Source organism: Thalassophryne amazonica, chromosome 11 (genome assembly GCF_902500255.1).
Source record: "Thalassophryne amazonica chromosome 11, fThaAma1.1, whole genome shotgun sequence".
Taxonomy (NCBI): Eukaryota; Metazoa; Chordata; class Actinopteri; order Batrachoidiformes; family Batrachoididae; genus Thalassophryne; species Thalassophryne amazonica.
In genome coordinates this window covers 41,266,438-41,288,870 of record NC_047113.1, presented here as the reverse complement: position 1 = coordinate 41,288,870, position 22,433 = coordinate 41,266,438, and the positions used below count along the sequence as shown (strand labels likewise).

Genomic DNA, 22,433 nt, shown 5'->3' with positions numbered 1-22,433 from the left:
TTAACTCACAGGTCACAGTGTGTGAGAGTCAACGGTGTCTATGTATTATGAATAATGCAACATTTTTAATATTATTTTGTAGTGAATGGCTAGTATGCCACAGTTTGTATGAAGTGTGAAATGGCACACAGGTGAGGTGTCTTGCTTCTACTCATACAAATTAGACACCAGATTAAATTACTGGGGTAACTATCTTGTCAGATATCTTTAGTTAGTCCTTTGCAATGTGAATTTGGCTGCAAAAGCTGTTTAAATCATTTATAAATATATTACGTAACTGAAAGAAACTGAGGTGGCTAAAGAGAAAACACAACATTATCCACTTTGTCTAAGCATTAAAATATAGCCCTAGCCCAGAGTAACTATTCCCAGAGACCATTTGTAAAAAATCCAACTAGCCTGTTGCACAGCACCACTGTAATGAGATAATCTCTGTGTAACCTCCACAAAACCCGTTTAACCAGAAACAACATGCCCTACAGAATACAAACATCTTGACTGGGCTTTTACACTCCAAGCAGAACAATCAGGTAAATATTTCTAAATTGCACCTGCAAATTTAGCTATTTAATTATTGCTTATGGACCTGACTGTATATTTTAGGGTTAACAATCTAAATGACTAGTCTGGTAGTTGAAAGTTGAAGCAGTGGAGTAACAGAGTGCTTAATATGAAAATGAACAGAGGCTCAGTCAGTCGTAACCTACAGGTGCAAACCAATCACACAGAACAATATGACTCATACAAAAAAAAAAAAAAATACTACCTACAAAATTAAAGGCTAAATAATGACACAAGTGAACCCTCCTAGGAGACAACCTGTGGGAAGCAGCTTCAAGTCCAGGAGGTCAGCCTGGTCTCCACCCAGGGCAGAAAGAATGCCTGGGACAATGACTCCCCCAAGAAAAGGAACCCAGTTTCTGGCTGCCTTGAAGACATGGTCTTGGGGGTGCAGCAAACAAAGGATGCTGGGGTGTGGCAGCTGCAGTACAAACCTCCAGAGCAAGTTTTTGGCCTGTCTTGTGGAACTTGGGCTGGTGCTTCATCCTCTTTTTGGGACCCAGTGTACGGGTGTCAGCAGCTGCCGAGACATGTGGTGGATGCACAGGTGTGGTGGGCACTGAAGACTGCAATGGTGCATGAAGAACTTAAGACTACAGTGGTGTGTGAAGAACTGATGACTGTTGAAATGTGTGGAGAACTGGGGCTGTAGCTGGTGGTTGTTGAGTTGAGGCTGGAGCAGACCTATGAGGAAGTAGGTTGGTTGAGGAGAGCTGAGGGAAAACTAACTGTGAAACGGACAGAGTTGATTGTGTGGTCATGAGGAGGAAAGAGGTTGAGTCAATCAAGTGACTACAGGATGTGGATGTGGCTACAGGCTGAACTGATGGAAAGAAGCAATGGTGGAGGTCTTGGCAGGGATGGCTAAGTCAGATTTGTAAAGAAAGTCCAATGGGTCCTGAATATATGGAGGAATCTGCTTTTCTATGAACAGCTGTTTTAGAAAGGCAAGTTCGGGAAAAGTGGAGAAGATATTGTCTACTGAGTCCAAAATTCGTTTTTATTATTGCTGTCTGAAGTGCCAGTAAAGTTCTGAATTTTGAGAACCACTTCAGTATTTAGGAGGACAAGAGTGTCTGAGTCATCTGAATCCAGAATGCGATCTCCCTCAGTGTCAGTTAAGAATCAGTCCTCAGAGTCAGAGCAGCAGTTCTCTATTGCACACTTTGACGGTAAATATTTCTCTGGCTGTCCAACCCAATCAGGAAATCTCCCCTCATTAAAGACTGTGTCTAAATCCTCCATCTCAGGAAATCAATCATAAAGCCAAGTGTTTGCCTTCAGCAGATCCCATGCCTGATCCAAAAAATTAATCTTTTTTCCAGGGTTATAGCAGCAGTGATCATTAAACAGTAAAATAATTTGGGAAAACAGATTTGAATGCAGTAATCTCCAGTTACTGTCTGCTGGGGTCATATTGTGGCCATATTATTCTCTTGTGATTCATTAGATTGAACCCAAAATGCAGACACAAACCACAACAGCAATGCAATCAGTGAGTTTATTTTATTAAATAAAATAAACTTATATAAACATTAAATAAGGGCCCATTCTACATGTAGTGGAGTTGCATCAGGAAGGGCATCTGACCTAAACTTGTGTCAAATCAAAACACAGGTCCATCTCAGATTTACAGATCTTGAGTGAAACAAGGGAGAAGACAAGGGAGCTTAATGAGTTACCATTAAATAAGGGTGAAGTCCAAAAATAGGGAGCAGTCCAAAATGTCAGGTATTAGAGAGAGAAGTTAGGCAAAGCTCAGACATGTTGAACAAGCTCACACACGAAGCATCACTGAGACAAACCCAAGAACAATCCAGTAAAGAAAGGAGAACTGTGACAAATTTAAATAGTGCTACATAACAAGCCAACATGTGACAGGTGTGGTGATTAACATGCAGCAGCTGCGAGAGGGAACGGGTGACATGGACATGCATACAAACATGAAACTACAAAGAAACCTCAGTGAGTATAATACAAACATCATCTGCAAACTGAACAAGCTGGGGCTCAGCACTTCCCTTTGGAAGTGGCTGTTGGACTTCCTCACCCAGAGGCCACAAGCAGTCCATGTTGGCAACAACACCTTGAGCAGCATTGTATTGAACACAGGGGCTCCCCAAGGCTGCATGCTCAGTCCACTGCTCTTCACATTACTGACACATGACTGCACAACAATTCACAGCATAAACCACATAGTGAAGTTTGCGGATGACACAACTCTGGTGGGATTCATCACCAAGGGCGATGAGACTCACTACAGGGAAGAGGTCAACCTTCTGACCACGTGGTGCAGAAACAACAACCTCCTGCTGAATGTCAGCAAGACCAAGGAGATTGTTGTTGACTTCTGGAAAGGTCACACCCACACCTGCCACTTACCATCGAGGGTGCTGCTGTGGAGAGAGTGAGCAGCACCAAATTCCTGGGGGTGCACATCAGTGAAGACCTGTCCTGGACCACCAACACTGCATCAGTGGCAAAGAAGGCTCAGAGGTGTCTTTACTTCCTCAATCTCAAGCGGGCAAGTGCTCCACCAACCATCATGAGCTGTTGGGAAAGTGTAGTGACACGGACCCACAACAGGGGGCGTAAATGAGCGGACAATAGATGAGCCAAAAATACAACACTTTACTGTTGTGAAATGTGCACAACGAGAATACAGACAAACGCAGAATTTGGATCACAATCAAAATATACAAGGTGATGTGTGGGTAGGCTCGAGGATAGGAAACGTCCGTCCCGAGTAGAACCGGATCCCACACGATTTCCACTGCCACCGAACCCGAAGTATACTGGAGCCGCCAAGTCCCGAGTCCCCAGGTGGTCACCGTCTCTGACTGTCGGATCTGGTACTGCTGGCAGAAAGCAGAAAAAACAGATGTGATGAGTGTGAGACAACACACCCAGTAAACAGTCAGCAAGTTGTCCTTCCAGGAGGGAAACAACACCTCCACCTTTAACACAGAACACAGTTGTGCAGAGCCTGAGAGCTACTTATCCGTTTTGGCGTGCGGGGTGAAGAACGTCACTCCTACACGGACCACAAAACTCAGCACCAGCTGAAAGCAGTCAACAGGATCTCCTGCAAACACTCAGAAAAAGATCACGTGCGTACGGCACAGTCAAACGGCTGAGAGTTTACCGTAGAGGTAGACGATATCTCGGCGATGAGGTGGAGATGTCGTCCGGTTTTTGTGTATGTGGGTGATGACCTGGTGATTGGTGACAGCTGTCAAAGCTGATGAGTGACAGCTATCACCCCGGCTGTTCCTGTGAGGCGGCAGCGCCCTCTTGTGCCTAAAGCCCGCACTTCAGGCAGGGCGCTCTTTGGTAGTGGGCCAGCAGTACCTCCTCTTCAGCGGCCCACACAACATGAGCACTTTCTACCATGGCACCATTGAGAGCATCCTTTCCAGCTGCATCACTGTGTGGGGCGGAAGCTGCACTGACTACAACAGGAAAGCCCTGCAGCACATAGTGAATGCAGCTGGAAGGATCATTGGTGCCTCACTCCCCTCTCTGCAAGACATATACACCACCCACCTCATCCACAAAGCAAACACAATTGTGGGCGATGCAAGCCATCCCGCACACAACCTGTTTAGCACTCTGCCCTCCGGGAAGAAGTACAGAAGCCTCCGGTCCTGCACCACCAGACTCACAAAGAGCTTCATCCACCAGGCTGTGAGATTATTGAACTCCCTCCCCCCAGCTCCACCCAGGCTTTCAAGAAGCTAATATATATATATATATATATATATATATATATATATATATATATATATATATATATATATATATATATATATATATATCTGTTGCCTGTGACCAATGTCCTGCACTGTTTCACTTTATCACTATCACACCACTTGCACAGTGTCTTCACAAAAATCTGCTGCTGCTACAAATACTGAATGGCTTGCACTACTGCACTTTTCACTTTTACTATTACCTCAGACACTACACTGTAAATACTTGTGCAGTTTTCTGTCCTTATTGTCGAAATGTCTTGTCCTGTCATCACTGAGGGAAGGTGAGAAATGAAATTTCGATTCCTTGTATGTCTAGTACATGTGAAGAATTGACAATAAAGCCGACTTTGACTTGACTTTGAAATAACTACACCATAAAACCAGTGAACTAAAGGGAAAAAATATCTAAAATATAAAACAAACAAAAGGCAGCTTGAAGCTAAAGTGGAACACAAGAATGTAAATGTCAGAATTGAAATCTGTAAAAAAGCAACTCAGTTAACTAAACACAAAGAATGATCATGCTAGAGACTGAATTTCATTTCCTGATCAGGGAGAGCCAGCATGACCCCTCGTCACTGTCCGTCAGTCAGCTCTGAAGGGCCCGCCCACTCTGCTCCTGAATTTATTGCACACAGACATATTACAAAACTAACAATTAAATGTGTACCATTATCACTGTACATTGTTTCAGGTAGTCCATGTCTTGGAATTATGTCTCTACAAAGTATCTTTGCAACTGTTAAAGCATCTGCATGTTTAACAGGGAACACCTGTACCCATTTGCTATATGCATCAATCAATACTAGGCAATATATATATTTTTTTCTTCACATTGGTTCAATTCAATAAAATCCATATGGATTATTTGGAACGGGTATTGAGGGGTTGGAAATTTTCCTCGTATTGGCCTCTCATTCCCCTGCGGGTTATGCTTTGCATAAATTAAACGTGCTGCAGTAATGTTTTGCATATGCCTGAAATCCAAATGTCACAAAATGATTATTAACCAGGCCAACCATTCCAGCCGTAGAAGTGTGACATGGTCCATGACTTAAGACAGCTGCCCACTTGAAAAGGCTGCGGGGTAGGACTGGTTTGTTTGAGGATTAGACATACACACCATCAGCGGTTTGGTAGACATTGTGACGCATTCATTTGCCAAAATTGATTGATCAGATTAATGATAAGCATTGATTAATATAGATTATTACGTGCAGGCCAATCTTAATATGACAATTCAATTCCTGACAATGATCCAGTACTCCAATTAGATCAATACACTTCCTACCATGTAGGCATACGGGCAAATTTGACCCCACCAGAGTACCCCCAGTGCCATATCCTCATGTCCTAGTGCAGGGGTGCTCAAGTTCGGTCCTCGAGAGCTACCTTCCTGATACTCAGTTGTCTCCCTCCTCCAACACACCTGAATCCAATGAAAGGCTCATTAAAAGCCTGCTAATGAGTCTTTCGTTGGATTCAGGTGTGTTGGAGGAGGGAGACAACTAAAACTATCAGTAAGGTAGCTCTCGAGGACCAAACTTGAGCACTCCTGTCCTAGTGAGTCAGAGCGTCACAGAGACAAGGTCGAGTAATCGTGACTGGGCCTGCCTTAGGTTGTCCCAGGGTTTAAGATGGGATCTTACCCGTCATGGGCTTGCAGCCTTCCATACTGGGCAGGGGTTCCAAGGGGTGGGGGAACACCCATTAAGAGGTGTCATGTCTAAACAGCTTTAGTTGCACAGAACATCAAACATGCAGGATCATTGAAAGTGAACTGAAGTATCTTTTTAGCAATTTATCCCAGAATAGAACTGTTGGATTAATCAATGCTTAAACACCAATAATAAATAGAAACAATGACAGAATCTGATACATAAACAATGTTTGGTTTGCAGGAATAACTATGGGTCAGGATGGATAATAATCATGTGAAAAGTTGTCCAACAATCTCTATCCTTTAAGGCCTAACTTAATCTGCATACATCAACTAATAATTAATAAGCACTTCATGTTGGGAAGGTGTCGTAGCACGGACCCACAACAGGGGGCGCAAATGAACGGACAATGAGTAAGCCAAAAGGTAATTTAATGTTGTGACAACACACAACTAAACACACAAAATTTGTAAAGTCAATTAACACCAGGTGACGTGTGGGCAGGCTCGAAGATAGAAGACCCCCGACGAAAGAGAAGCCGCGTCCCACACGGCTTCCACCACCAACGGTCTGAAGAACACCGGAGCCGCCAAGTCCCGTATCCCCAGGTGGCCTCTGTCTTCGGCTGTCGACCCTGGTACTGCTGGCAGAAAGCAGAGACAAGATGAATGAGTGTAAGTCCGCACACTCAGTGGTCCACGATCTGTACACAGTTAGGAGGGAGAACCTCCACCTCCAAATTACACACTCGTGCAGCTCCTGATTAACCACTTATCTGTGAGGCGCAGTCGTCGCAGTCACACCAAACGCCAAAATCCCAGATAAGGGAACAACCACAGGACAACGGCTGCAAATGAAATTAGATTGTTACACAACGTGTCAGTCAGCAGAGAAATTACCTCTTGGTAGTCGATTTCTCGGCGGGGAGGTGGAGTTACAGTCCGGCTTATGTAGTGGTGTAGATGAGTGACAGCTGTCACTTCTTCTGGGTCTGGCGCCCTCTCGTGCTTGGAGCCCGCACTCCAAGCAGGGCGCCCTCTGGTGGTGGTGGGCCAGCAGTACCTCCTCTTCAGCGGCCCACATAACAGGACCCCCCCCTCAACGGGCGCCTCCTGGCGCCCGACCAGGCTTGTCCGGGTGTCTTGCGTAGAACTCGGCCAGGAGGGCCGGGTCCAGGATGAAGCTCCTCTTCACCCAGGAGCGTTCTTCAGGTCCATACCCCTCCCAGTCCACCAGGTATTGGAACCCCCGGCCCTTACGACGGACGTCCAGGAGCCTGCGGACCGTCCAAGCAGGCTCCCCGTCGATGAGCCGGGCAGGAGGCGGCGTAGGTCCAGGTGCACAGAGGGGTGAGGTGCGGTATGGCTTGATGCGGGACACGTGGAATACAGGGTGGATCCGCAGTGAAGCCGGGAGTCGGAGCTTCACTGCGGCCGGGTTGATGATCTTGAGGATTTGAAATGGTCCAATGTATCTGTCCTTTAACTTAGGGGAGTCCACACAGAGGGGGATGTCCTTTGTTGAAAGCCACACCTCCTGCCCGGGCCGGTATGTGGGGGCCGGGGAACGTCGGCGGTCCGCATGGGTCTTAGCCCTCGTCCGGGCCTTCAATAGGGCAGAGCGGGCGGTCCGCCACACCTGGCGGCACCTCCTGAGGTGGGCCTGGACCGAGGGCACACCGACCTCTCCCTCCACCAGCGGGAACAATGGGGGCTGGTACCCCAAACATGCCTCAAAAGGGGAGAGGCCGGTAGCAGATGAAACTTGGCTGTTGTGGGCATACTCGATCCAGGCCAGATGGTGACTCCAGGCCGCCAGGTGCACGGAGGTGACACACTAAAGGGCCTGCTCCAACTCCTGGTTGGCCCGCTCTGCCTGGCCGTTGGTCTGGGGGTGGTACCCGGACGAGAGACTCACGGTGGCCCCCAGCTCCTTGCAGAAACTCTTCCACACCTGTGAAGAGAACTGGGGACCACGATCTGATACAACGTCCGATGGTATCCCATGCAGCCGCATGACGTGGTGGACGTGGTGGAGGTCTGCCGTCTCCTGGGCCGTCGGGAGCTTCGGGAGGGCCACGAAGTGGGCCGCCTTGGAGAACCGGTCCACTATCGTGAGAATCACGGTGTTGCCCTGGGATGGCGGGAGGCCCGTGATGAAATCCAGGCCGATGTGAGACCAGGGGCGATGAGGCACTGGCAGGGGTTGGAGGAGGCCCGTCGTCCTCCGATGGTCTGCCTTGCCCCTGGCGCAGATGGTACAGGCCTGGACGTAGTCCCGGACGTCGGTTTCCAGGGACGCCCACCAGAAGCGCTGCTGGACTACTGCCACGGTCCTACGCACTCCGGGATGACAGGACAGCTTGGACCTGTGACAGAAGTCCAATACGGCAGCTCTAGCCTCTGGTGGGACGTACAGTCTGTTCTTGGGGCCAGTCCCCGGGTCTGGGCTCCTTGTCAGGGCCTCCCGGACGGTCTTCTCCACGTCCCAGGTGAGGGTGGCCACGACAGTGGACTCGGGGATGATGGTCTCGGTGGGGTTCAACAGCCCCGCTTTGGCTTCTTCTTCGTGCACCCGGGACAATGCATCTGATTTCTGGTTCTTGGTCCCGGGGCGATACGTGATCTGGAAGTCAAAGCGCCCGAAGAACAGAGACCAGCGGGCTTGCCTGGGGTTCAGCCGCTTGGCGGTCCGGATGTACTCCAGGTTCCGATGGTCCGTGAAAACCGTGAAGGGCAACGATGCCCCCTCCAGCAGGTGTCTCCACTCTTCAAGAGCCTCCTTCACCGCAAGAAGTTCCCGATTGCCGACGTCATAGTTCCGTTCAGCTGGGGTCAACCTGCGGGAATAAAAGGTACAAGGATGGAGAACTTTATCAGCCTCCACGCTCTGGGACAGCACGGCTCCTATCCCTGAGTCAGAGGCGTCCACTTCTACTATGTACTGGCGATCAGGATCAGGCTGCACCAGAACTGGTGCAGTCGAGAACTGGCGTTTCAACTCCTGGAACGCGGCTTCGCACCGATCCGACCAGGCGAAGGGGACCTTGGTGGAGGTCAGGGCAGTCAGGGGGCTAACTACCTGACTGTAACCTTTAATGAACCTCCTGGAAAAATTTGCAAAGCCGAGGAATTGCTGTAGTTTCCTGCGGCTTGTTGGTTGGGGCCACTCTCTCACCGCCGCAACCTTAGCCGGATCAGGGGCGACGGAGTTGGAGGAGATGATGAACCCCAGGAAGGACAAAGAAGTGCGGTGGAACTCACACTTCTCCCCCTTCACAAAAAGCCGGTTCTCCAACAACCACTGTAGGACCTGACGTACATGCTGGACATGGGTCTCAGGGTCCGGGGAAAAGATGAGTATATCGTCCAGATATACGAAGACGAACTGATGCAGGAAGTCCCGCAAGACGTCATTTACCAAAGCTTGGAACGTCGCGGGGGCGTTAGTGAGACCGAACGGCATGACCAGGTACTCAAAATGACCTAACGGGGTGTTGAATGCCGTCTTCCATTCGTCTCCCTTCCGGATCCGAACCAGGTGGTACGCGTTTCTAAGATCCAATTTCGTAAAGATTTGGGCTCCATGCAGGGGAGTGAACACTGAATCCAACAGAGGTAACGGGTATCGGTTGCGAACCGTGATCTCGTTCAGCCCTCTGTAATCAATGCATGGACGGAGTCCGCCGTCTTTTTTACCCACAAAAAAGAAACCAGCACCCATCGGGGAGGTGGAGTTCCGGATCAGCCCGGCAGCTAAGGAGTCCCGGATGTAGGTCTCCATTGATTCGCGTTCCGGACGTGAGAGGTTGTACAACCTACTGGACGGGTACTCAGCGCCCGGGACCAAATCGATGGCACAATCGTACGGTCGGTGCGGGGGAAGAGTGAGCGCCAGATCTTTGCTGAAAACGTCAGCAAGATCATGGTACTCCTTTGGCACCGCTGATAGATTGGGGGGAACTTTGACCTCCTCATTAGCCGTAGTGCCGGGAGGAACCGAGGATCCTAAACACTCCCGGTGCAGGTTTCGCTCCACTGCGTGACAACCCCGGACGGCCAATCTATCCGGGGATTGTGCTTCACCATCCATGGAAAGCCCAAAATCACTCGGGAGGTGGATGGTGTTACATGGAACACTATCTCCTCCCTGTGATTCCCAGACACAACCAAAGTCACTGGTTGTGTCTGATGTGTGATTAATGGAAGCAGGGTGCCATCTAGTGCTCGCACCTGCAATGGTGCTGGCAGAGCCACCAGAGGGAGCCCTACTTCCTTTACCCATCTGCTGTCCAGCAGATTCCCTTCAGACCCCGTGTCTACCAGTGCTGGGGCGTGAAGGGTTAAATCCCCACAAAGGATTGTTACTGGGATTCGTGCAGATTTGCGGGGTTTTCCCGCGTGTGTGTTATGGCCCACCCTTAGCCCAGTTTCTAAGGACAGGCGTTGTAGTTTGACCGTTTAGGGCAGTCCTTCTGCATGTGCTCACAAGAGCCGCAGACAAAACACTCCCCGCGGGCCAGCCTCCTTTGTCTGACATTTGTTTTTACTTTGGCCCTGCTCGTGTCCATAGCCTCCTCAGCAGGGGGAGCTGTAGCCACACGGAGCTCTCTGGCAGTGTAGCGTGGGGACGACGTCACCTTGTCGGAACCGGAAGGGGGAGGGACGGCTCGTGCCCGGTCACGCCCCCCGGCCTGCTCCCAACGATGCTCGTTTAAACGGTTGTCTAAGCGTATAACTAAATCGACAAGCCCGTCGAAATCCCGCGGTTCCTCCTTAGCCAGTAGGTGCTCCTTAAGGACCGGGGACAGTCCGTTTACAAAGGCGGCGCGGAGCGCAACGTTATTCCAGCCGGACCTCGCTGCCGTGATGCGGAAGTCGACTGCATACTCGGCTGCGCTACGGCGCCCCTGTCTCATCGACAGCAGCACGTTCGAAGCGGTCTCGCCTCTATTGGGATGATCAAACACTTGTTTGAACTCCCGTACAAACTCAGTATAAGACGTTAGGAGCCGTGAATTCTGCTCCCAAAGCGCCGTGGCCCAGGCGCGTGCCTCTCCTCGAAGCAGATTAATAACATAAGCCACCCGGCTAGCGTCTGATGCGTACATAACAGGGCGCTGTGAAAAGACGAGCGAACACTGTATGAGGAAGTCCGTGCACGTCTCGACACAGCCCCCATACGGTTCCGGAGGGCTTATGTATGCTTCAGGGGACGGTGGGGGGGTTCGTTGAATGACCAGTGGAACGTCTGATACAGGCCCAGGACCAGCCAGAGGAGTGGCTGCAGCAGCGCCCTGATCGCGCGCTTCCACCCTGGCGGTGAGAGCCTCCACCCTCCGATTAAGGAGGACATTCTGCTCGGTCACTAAATCTAACCGAGCCGTGAAGGCGGATAAGATCTGCTGCAGCTCACTCAACACGCCTCCCGCTGACGCCTGCGCTCCTGGCTCTTCCATTGGCCGTTCAAGCTCGGGTTGACGCCCCTCGGAATCCATGACGATGGCCGAGAAATCCTGTTGGGAAGGTGTCGTAGCACGGACCCACAACAGGGGGCGCAAATGAACGGACAATGAGTAAGCCAAAAGGTAACAATTTAATGTTGTGACAACACACAACTAAACACACAAAATTTGTAAAGTCAATTAACACCAGGTGACGTGTGGGCAGGCTCGAAGATAGAAGACCCCCGACGAGAGAGAAGCCGCGTCCCACACGGCTTCCACCACCAACGGTCTGAAGAACACCGGAGCCGCCAAGTCCCGTATCCCCAGGTGGCCTCTGTCTTCGGCTGTCGACCCTGGTACTGCTGGCAGAAAGCAGAGACAAGATGAATGAGTGTAAGTCCGCACACTCAGTGGTCCACGATCTGTACACAGTTAGGAGGGAGAACCTCCACCTCCAAATTACACACTCGTGCAGCTCCTGATTAACCACTTATCTGTGAGGCGCAGTCGTCGCAGTCACACCAAACGCCAAAATCCCAGATAAGGGAACAACCACAGGACAACAGCTGCAAATGAGATTAGATTGTTACACAACGTGTCAGTCAGCACAGAAATTACCTCTTGGTAGTCGATTTCTCGGCGGGGAGGTGGAGTTACAGTCCGGCTTATGTAGTGGTGTAGATGAGTGACAGCTGTCACTTCTTCTGGGTCTGGCGCCCTCTCGTGCTTGGAGCCCGCACTCCAAGCAGGGCGCCCTCTGGTGGTGGTGGGCCAGCAGTACCTCCTCTTCAGCGGCCCACATAACACTTCATTGGTCATCAATGCTTCATGAAAGCCTGCAACTTCTTGTTTGATTTGCAGCAGGGGTTAGTTGCATGTCATGAGAGTTCACATTATTTCAGTCGGAACACAGGATGATCAAAATATTGAGTTATTATTATTTGTTGCTTCTACTTTGCTGTCAGTTCACCCTCACCAACATTAATGCGTATAACAGGAGCTCTATAAACATGTTACAATAATCAACATAGTCTTAGTGTCTCACACACTGTACAACCTTCTGCTCTGCTCTCCGGCTGGAGTGATAAATTACACTTTGTTTCCAAAACAAACCACGCTTCAAAAAATAGAACACTGAATGTATTTGGTAAAGTCAATGCAACGTAATGCAAAACAACATTAAAGCTGGAATTGATTACATCAAATAAACAATATCTCTCTAAATTTAACAGTAACAAACACTTTTAAAACACTAGTAACAATTACATGTAAGAAATTACATGTAAAACCCCTGTATCTTATGTGTTAAAGCACAACAAAATATCGCAGTGTTTCTAGGGAGAGGAGGAGGAGAGAAGTGAGCATTTAGAGCTTCCCTCAGCAGCTCCTACTCCAACACCCCAGACCAGGAACAGAATACCACAACTGCCACAACAAACAAGCAAAATAAACCAACAAATAACCCCCCCCCCCCCCCCCCCCCCCCAAAAAAAACATCCACAGGTCCAAAGAAGACCTGTGTTACATTACACGCAACATATTATACACACATGTAGACACATAGAATTCAACGGAACTGTTAATTACAGTGGACTGATAGGAGACTTTTTTCTTTTTTCTCTTTCGCCAACATTCTGTCAGGCTGTTTGGGGCCCGGAGGTCAAGAACCGGGTATGCAGTCATAGTCTCACAATCAGTTTTATTTTTTTTAGTCCTCAGAGAATCTACCACAACCACTGCTCCCTTCTGTCTGTTATGTCATCAAAAATAATTAGTGGATCAGTCAATCGACAATTTTTCAATCTTTTAGCAGTATTTAATATGCATACTGGGGAACTGATTCATAGAAATGTTTTATAACCCAAAGTCTTCATTGCCTAGATGAGCCTGTTTCCAGCAAGTTCATGGATACCTTCTGGAACTCATTGATCTAAGTGGTCAGTTCCACAGTAGCTCATTCATGATTACTGAGGCAAGATTGGCCAAATACTGCAATGTTCAATTGAAGCAGTCAATCTGAATTTTCTTCTTTTCTCCCAGACAGAAAAGAATCAACCCACACAAATTTCAAACCAACACCACACAAAAATATATCACACAACAATAAATCCAATCATTAATCACTCTACTGAAATATAATCTTGATCAGCTTTGCTTAAAATCTGTTAAGTAGGTGAAACTAACCAACTTTTACACCTTATCCAGTGTACAAAAATCAACCATATTTTAACCACTTCATCCCAGTTACATGATCATTCGATATGGAAAGTAGGAAGACGACAGTATTTATTGTCTTTGAGTTATCATCTTAACAAGCTGAAAAGTTTTATTTCATCAACAGATCTATTTCAGAATTCTCCCTCAAAATACTCTATCTTTTACCCTGGACACCAACTCACACTCATATACATGTACAAAATTGATTAATTATTCTCAGTATCTTAACTCCACACTTTAAAATGTTGAAGCGCCAGCAACTGTGACCTTGACAGTTTTATCTAAAACAATTCACAATAATTACACACAATCTGTCTATGTAGCAACAGCAGAATAAAAGTAAGGAAAAATTGATAACAGGTATAATCTTCTAGAAAAGAAAGAACTGCAACCTTATATGTACATAAACAAAATTCATGTTGAAAATGGAGAACTCATCTTTGCGAGTGTGTACATTCACGCGCAAAGTGTCCATTCTTCCCACACTTCCAACATGTCAAATTCCTCTTTATCGCACGCTCACAAGCTTTACCTCTGGCTGCTCTGCAGCGCTGACCTTTGCCCTTTCCTACAAAATACACTTGTTTCTCACACATCATTATGACTGCTCCAGCAGGTTTAAGAACTGCTGTGTTTGGTACAAAAGCATGGTCTGGTGTATTTTTCACTCCACATCTCTCTTGCCTTTTTGTAAAATCACTGGTGTTCTCTTTTATGGTATCAAATGACTTTGTTGTGGAGTTTAACTGTAATTTTCCCAAGACGTTAACTGTCTCTTGCCACATTTTTAAGTGTTCAGGTGATGCTGAATCTTTGGTCATCATCTGTGGTCTGGTGAGTGTAGGGAGGTGGAGAAGGTGCGCTTGCTGTAGCTTCAGCATTATTTGAGGCTGGGTAAAGGGCTGCGCCTGCATTCTGCGGAGGGGGCCTCAATATACAAGGCACAGCTGCGTTTCTTCAGTCAATTCATATTTGTATCACTTTGCACCTGGAAGGTGCCCTGCAGTCTTGCTCAGACAGATAATTGTTCTCCAAATTGAGACATTACAGCACCAGCCTTGAACTAGTGTACAGGCTGTGTTATTCTCTGCTCAAGGCCGAAATATTAATCTGTGTTCAGAAAAACATAGCTTTAGCAAAACAGTCTGCGCATTCATTAAGCAGAAGAACAAATGTTACTTCAACAGTTCAGTTTATATTTCTGCTTTGACAATGAGTGATTATTTAGAAGAATAATGGTGCATGAACTCTTACACATGCATATATGTATATATGGAAAATAGAGAACAGAATCAAAAATAAGATCAAAGGCTTTAACAATCAAAGTAAAGACAAAGACATTAATATTTGATAATAATCTTGACAATATATAGAAAACTCTATCAGTAAAACTGACCTAAGCAAAGTACACTTAAATATGACACAGGAATAGAGGTGAAACACAACAGTTTCATATTCCTGTGATTGAGTGCCAACAGTGCTTTACTAAATCCTATTAGATTCAAATAGTTTGTTTTTAAGGTAAAATGGTACGCATCTAGTGAACTAATGGCATGACTGCAGGAGGAACAAAAAAGATTACAAGGACCAAATAGGTCTTTTTAAAGAAAGTAGTTGTTGGAGGAAATTGCATAAATGCTTTTTAGTGTTTTTCAGCTACACATTCAGTGTGAGACACTACAAATTCAGATTGGTGGCCTGTACAGGTTTTACCCTGCCTTTCACCTGATAACTGCTGGGATAACCTCCAGCGTCCCAGTGTGACCCTGAATTGGAAAAAGCGGGTACAGAAAATGAACAAACATTGAAAAATGATCAGGCTGTACCGAAACCCACTCAGGATCCTCAGTGGTTTATTTGAGTTTGAACTGTGTAGATGTCAGCAGTTTCGGTGAAGTGTTAACTGCAGGTCTGTAGAGGAAATGCCTTAACAGCCAGCAAGTGTTTGATACACTTGTGGGTAGAAACAGGATGGACATATATGTGCTCTGCAATGTGAACACAAATGAATTTGTAATTAAAAAACAGCCCATCAACCGAAGTACAGCTTTGTTTTATTAAATGACAGGTTGACTGTGACAGTACAGCTTTCCTTATTAAAGTTTATAAAGAGACTACTTTGAGACTGCCTTTATAAATATTTTAAAGGTCACAGAATTACAAAAATGCCACTTGATGCACCAAAACGAAAATCTCAACTAAATGTCAATATTTCTGTGTGATACAATGTGCATGACACATAAGTTAACTATTCCAGAAAAAAATCATCACTTCATTAAAAGAACCAAGACCTTTTCTTTAATTACAAATAATATCAAAAGTAAATCGTAAAAGGCAGCAGAAAAGAAGTTGGGGAGGTAAGCATCACATGAAACTTTACTGTACTACTGGTATTACTACTGGTATTATATTAATTTTATGGAAGATTCTCTAACATCACCGTACAGTGCATCTTAGTTGTGTTTGAAACAATAATACACCAAGCACAAGATCAGAACTATATTAACTTTGTGTGTAAATCAATGAAAACTGGTATAATTTGAACCACTTGAACTTAAATGATAGGACATAAACTCAGACTTCAACTGACGATGTGAGAGGTGGATCTTCTTCATCACACAAATGACTGTACGTTTGAGATTTATAGTTACTTTTTAGTCTTTTTGAAAACAAAGTAACCATTACTACATCACAAAACCCACTTCATTACAAGCCACTAAAACACATTTACAGTTTTAACTCGCTTTGAGAAGAAATAACCTGCAGATGGCGTCTATGCTTGAGCTTTCGAAAGCAGACTAGTGCATATGTTGAGATTGCAATAGAGGCAAAAGAGAAGTTCCCTTTTGTGCATCCTTGTCCAAATCTGAACGTATCCATATCCTTCATATCAATGATAAAATGAAAACACAAGGCACCTTTTAGTTCATCTTTGACTGTATAAAGAAATTTGGTTTATAATAAATACAGTCTCTGTACAGACCTGGTTTTCATTAGTGTTGTCCAACAAACAAAGCTGAGGTTGTCTGTGTGTTGTAAGTGGGTGGATGTCTTTTGTCTCTATTTTGCTGGTTGGAACTGATGCTACACTAATGGAAACATGTTGAATAAGGTGACAAGGGGGTTCACTTCCATATCACTGGACTCCCTGTGTTTCCTCACCCTGAGCGTCTCTCCTGCCTGTCATAAATAGCAGTGGCGATTCCCCATGTGATGCACGACCTCAGAATAACCAGCAAACCCCCTCGGTACAGCAGAGTCAAGCTCCGCTGTCGGGATTCCCACAGCATCCTCCAGCATACCCGGACTCCTTTTGCCTCCTCGCTCACCTGTGCCTGCATATTGGCCACCAGCACAGACAGCGGGTACAGAGCCAAACTGATTGCCATGGAGGTCAGCGTTCCAGAGACGAAGGACGAGGCCAATGGAGAAAGCCCCTGACATGCCACAACTTCGCACATTGGCCCCTTCAAACCAAAGTAAAGGCAGCTGCCTAAACTGTTGCGGGCTGTGATGGGCAGGAAGGCTCTGTAATACCCTGAGGCTGGCCTCTGCGCCTTCAGCCAAACTAAAATACTCTTCAAGGTAGGTAGATGGCGGTCGTTTTGGCTATTCTGCAATACATTCTGGACTCGCTCAAATGGGGTAAAGACTACAGCTTCCACAATACCGGCACCAAATCCAGCTACAGCTGGCAGGGCGGCGGTGCCGGTGACATGTGGGGATGATCTGGACAAGTGTTGCTGGAGGGTGTCCTGGAGCCCAAAGAGCAGCGTGCCATTCAAAGTCTTCATCAGCAGAGGTGGGGCCATCCCCCGAAAGAGCTTCACGGGCCCCTCTTTGAGGAGCTCCCTCACTGTCTGCTGAACTGGCATGCTGTTGATTTGCTGACGGAAAATAGTTTTGTAAACAGGGAAGACGATGATGGTGGACAACAAGCTGGTGGTCCCCCCGTGCAGGTAGCTGTGGAAATATACCCTAAAGCCCTCTTGTTGTTCAGGACCCCGCCCCATGCTGCATGAGGCAAAAAGAAAACATGGGGATGACTGTAATTAAATCAAAGTCAGCTGAACTGTTGTCTGTTTTCTGCCATATGATTATTCTACCTAAAAAAAAGGCTTCCAAACACTTTTACATCTATTTTATTTATTTATTTAAAAAAATGCATTTACTTATTTAAGAAATGTGTTGTGGCTAAACGCAGCATGAACATCCATTTTTTCATTCAAAAATAAACTGAAATTAGAAGTACCTACTGTTTCTCCTTCGTACAGTTCATAGCGTCACAACACTGTCCTTTGCGTAGAACAGCAAAAAAAAAAAAAAAAAAAAAAAATTTCTTCGGTAACACGAGACAGCGCTGAAATAACGGAAGGTACAAAGCATTAATATACAGGGTCAAAGAGAAATCGAAACGAATCTCGAAGGTGTAACAGAACCCGTATCCACATCACGGGTGAGACTAACGCACGGGTTGAGTGTGCGGTGTCCGCATCCAATCACACACACACAACCTGCATCACAGCTTTATGCGCCGCACATTCGACAATCGTCATTGGTCAGACAAAGGCGTCAGGTGCGCATCGATTGGTTCGTTTAGCTGTCAATCAATGTCTAGGTTACGCCACATATATTGTTTAGGGAAAGATTAGCGGGACAATACTGGAAGTTTTCTCTCATTTTGAGCAATATAATGCTGTTCGCTGTATGATGCAGCTTTTTTGGTGATGTTCTTCAACATAAAGCTACACTGGAAATTTTATAGACTTGGGACTTGTTTTTATTGTCATTCAGTAAAAAACATCACAGAACGAAATATCGATGCACTGTACGAATGGATAAACACAGAATACCGGTCCAAGGTGTGTGATAGTGATTAAGTTTTTATAAAGAATTTTTTTTAACCTGTGTATGCACAACATGCAGTAAAGGGCACGGGATATTGCACATATGGATATGCTACTACAATAAAGTTGCTTCAGTGTATTTTATATCCTACATTCTATATTACAGGGTTTTTTCTATCGATTTGTATTTGTCTTATGACGGTTGGATAAAAGCTGTCCCTGAATCTGCATGTTTTGCAACTCAGGCTATAGAACAGTCTACTTGAGCTATAGTGCCAGTTTAAAAAGAAAATTCATCGATGTATGAGAATGTAATGTAATGGTGGAAGATAATGCACAAACCACAATATATCATCAGCATAAAGGTTTATTTTATTCCTTTGTTATTCTCATGTATGGCTGTATTGGCGACCCCAAGTGGAAAAACAAGGAAGCAGCCAAAGGGACTTACTATTCTCACGTATGGCTGCTGCTGGATGTTCAATTTAAAATATCAAACAAATGGACATCCTTACCTCTGCACACGTGGTGATGTCAGCCCATTGGTGCAGACATGAGAGTATAAAATTTTGATCCACAAATGTAATTGAAACCAAATTTCTGTGTTGTGGTAAAATATTCCAGTTCAACAAGAACATAATTCTATCTGAGCAGATGAGTCATGTCAAGCAGTTTGTTGACTGTGTACTCATAATGGGATGGTTCTCAATTCCGGAGGCAAGAACGCCCCTGATCATTTTTGTATGGAGTTAATATGCTACAAGGAGTGGTATGAAGATCAACTTTATTTATCCTGAAATTATTTGGACAGCGTACATAAACAGTAAACAATCTTTTGTTGTCAACTATAAGTATGACAAAATTTATGTAAAATGACTGGAAGATATTTGCTCAAGATGTTTGACAATATTGCACATAACTGAATAACTGTTCATTATGCATTCATCCTGTAGAAGGGGGAGGAATTATCCAGTGTGTTTGCCACAGATAGTAAAGACCTCCTGTTGCGTTCTGTAGTGCACCTCAGTGGTCTCAGTAAATGACTGAAAGTGCTCTGACAGGATGTCAGTGTGGCATCCAGAGGGTGGGAGGTGTTGTCCAGAATGGTGAGCAGCTTCCTCAGCATCCACCTCTCGACACCATCACAGACGCCAGCTCAACCCCCAGGGCAGAGCCAACTCTCCCGATGAGCTTGTTGTGTTTGTGTCAGCTGCCTTTAGCCTGATGCCCCAGCACACTACACCGTAGATGATGCTTGAGACCAGCGAGTGGTAAAACAACTTTCTGCAGACAATGAAACATCTGAGCCTCCTGAGGAAGTACGCTCGGCTCTGACTTTTCCTGTACACAGCAGCTGTGTTACCAGTCCAGTCCAGTTTGTTGTCTATGTGGATACCCAGGTACTTGTAGTATTCGATGTCCACCTCTGTTCAGTTGATGGTAACTGGGTTCGGACAGGTCTTCCATCTTCTGAAGTCCACCACCTTAGTGTTCAGAATAATAGTAGTGCCATGTGACTAAAAAAAAAATTAATCCAGGTTTTGAGTATATTTCTTATTGTTACATGGGAAACAAGGTACCAGTAGATTGAGTAGATTCTCACAAATCCAACAAGACCAAACATTCATGATATGCACACTCTTAAGGCTATGAAATTGGGATATTAGTTAAAAAAAAAAAAAAAAGTAGAAAAGGGGGTGTTCACAATAATAGTAGTGTGGAATTCAGTCAGTGAGTTCGTCAATTTTGTGGAACAAACAGGTGTGAATCAGGTGTCGCCTATTTAAGGATGAAGCCAGCACCTGTTGAACATGCTTCTTTGAAAACCTGAGGAAAATGGGACATTCAAGACATTGTTCAGAAGAACAGCGTAGTTTGATTAAAAAGATGATTGAGGAGGGGAAAACCTATACACAGGTACAAAAAATTATAGGCTGTTCATGTACATTGATCTCCAATGCTTTAAAAATGGACAAAAAAAAAGACACGTGGAAGAAAATGGAAAACAACCATCAAAATGGACGGATGGATAGAATAACCAGAATGGCAAAGGGTCACCCATTGATCAGCTCCAGGATGATCAAAGACAGTCTGGAGTTACCTGTAAATGCTGTGACAGAAGATGCCTGTGTGAAGCTAATTTATTTGCAAGAATCCCCTGCAAAGTACCTCTGTTAAATAAAAGACATGTGCAGAAGAGGTTACAGTTTGCCAAGAACACATCAACTGGCCTAAAGAGAAATGGAGGAATATTTTGTGGATTGATGAGTAAAATTGTTCTTTTTGGGTCCAAGGGCCGCAGACAGTTTGTGAGACGACTCCCAAACTCTGAATTCAAGCCACAGTTCACAGTGAAGACAGTGAAGTATGGTGGTGCAAGCATCATGATCAGGGCCGCTGCTAAGGTTTTGGAGGCCCTAAGCATAACTGGTCAGGGAGCCCCCCCCCCACCACCACACACACATTAATATGTGTGTGTGTAGGGCCGCGGGGGGAAAATCACACATTTGCTTTCTTGAATCCAGTGGAAAGAGCTTCTACGACAGGGTTGGGCAATTATTTCTTGCAAAGGGCCAAATGGGAAAGAAAATATTGTGGAGGGCTGGGCCAAAAGGCTAAACTTAAGTCTGCACAATAATTTTATTCCTATACAAAAAAAGCAAGTCACATTGTTTTGACAAACTGATGTTCTGATTAGAAATCAGAACATCAAGTTCTATAGGGAACTGTCACCGTGCACGCTTCCACTCGGCGTCCTATCTGACCTTGTATCCTGAAGCCCTAAGCTAAAAGTGGAAATCTTTTAGTACCGTTTCTGGTCTGATTCTGTTGTAGAATTGTTGATTAGTTAAATTTATCTAAAATGTTTGTTTCATTGATACACTGTATGTTAAGAATGTGCAATAAACATTTGAGGAGTGTACAAAAAGACAATTTAAAATGTGGGACATTCCAGACACATTTCCCTGCATAATTTTCAATTTGAAAAGTTTGATTTCCCAAGTCACAATATCACCAGGCTGGGGGCATTCACGTCAGAGTGTGAAAGACTCACCTTGTCCTTGTGATTCAGATTTTGCACCCCTCTATACATTCAAAAAAGAAAAAGGTCCAGCTTTCACAGAGGCTTTTATGGAGAGAGGAAAAAACAAACAAACAAACAAAAAAAACAATTTGAAATTATTTACCGAGACACAGATTTTGAGGCTGGACAGTGGCATGGACTATTTCCATTCTTTTATGTTTTAAATGATGTTACACTGAAATCATAATATTTCCGACAGTGCTTCTTAGAGGAAAACATCCCAGCACGCACTTAAGACAGAGATCGTACTTAAGACAGATTGCACTTAAGATCGAGCCAGCTGTGCAGCAGCCTTTGTGACGTTCTGTGCTGGCATGCCTCTTCCCCAGATGGCCCAGCGATCGCTGTGGTCCCGCACGGGCTGTGGTCCCGCCAAGATGAAGAAAAAAAAAAAAAATGCAGAGATCATCCTCTGATCATCTGGCTTCATGTTATGCTTGTATCATCTGGATGTAAACAGGATAAAATAAAGAGCTGAAGTTGTTTATGTGAAATTTCTGGTTTGGCGCCATTAGATTCTCACCGTCTCCTGCTAAAACATCATGAGATGACACTACACTATAGCGCCGCTAGATGACAGTGTAACGGTGTGGCACAGTTCCATTGCAGGGGGCTGAACCTGATTTTATTCTTTAACTTCCAGGTATTTGCAGGCCGGTCCGAGTCAGTCAAAGGGCTGGATACGGCCCATGGGCCGTAGAGTGCCCAAGTGTGTTCTACGACCACTAAAGATCTCCCCATGAACACTGCAGCTACTGAATTTAGCTTTCTCACCTCATGGAAGCATTATTACAAACAGCTAATGGAACCATGCAAGAGTGAAAGGATAACAGTAAATATTACCATAAATGCATGCTAGTG

At 45.5% G+C, this 22,433-nt stretch overlaps 1 protein-coding gene across 2 annotated transcripts; it reads right to left on the bottom strand.

Annotated features, from left to right (window-relative positions):
- Positions 1-15,677: 15,677 nt before the first annotated feature.
- Positions 15,678-18,096, bottom strand: LOC117520764 (solute carrier family 25 member 53-like). Of its 2 annotated transcripts, none has more exons than XM_034182085.1 (2): positions 17,897-18,096; positions 15,678-17,654 (listed from the first exon to the last, which is right to left on the bottom strand). In XM_034182085.1, exons 1-2 carry the CDS (start codon positions 17,917-17,919, stop codon positions 16,799-16,801), a joined length of 879 nt encoding a protein of 292 aa, XP_034037976.1. In that variant the 5' UTR covers positions 17,920-18,096; the 3' UTR covers positions 15,678-16,798. The 2 variants fall into 2 exon arrangements, with proteins under 2 accessions (XP_034037976.1, XP_034037977.1); XM_034182086.1 differs by having other exon boundaries at positions 17,893-18,095.
- Between the last annotated feature and the right edge of the window lie 4,337 nt (positions 18,097-22,433).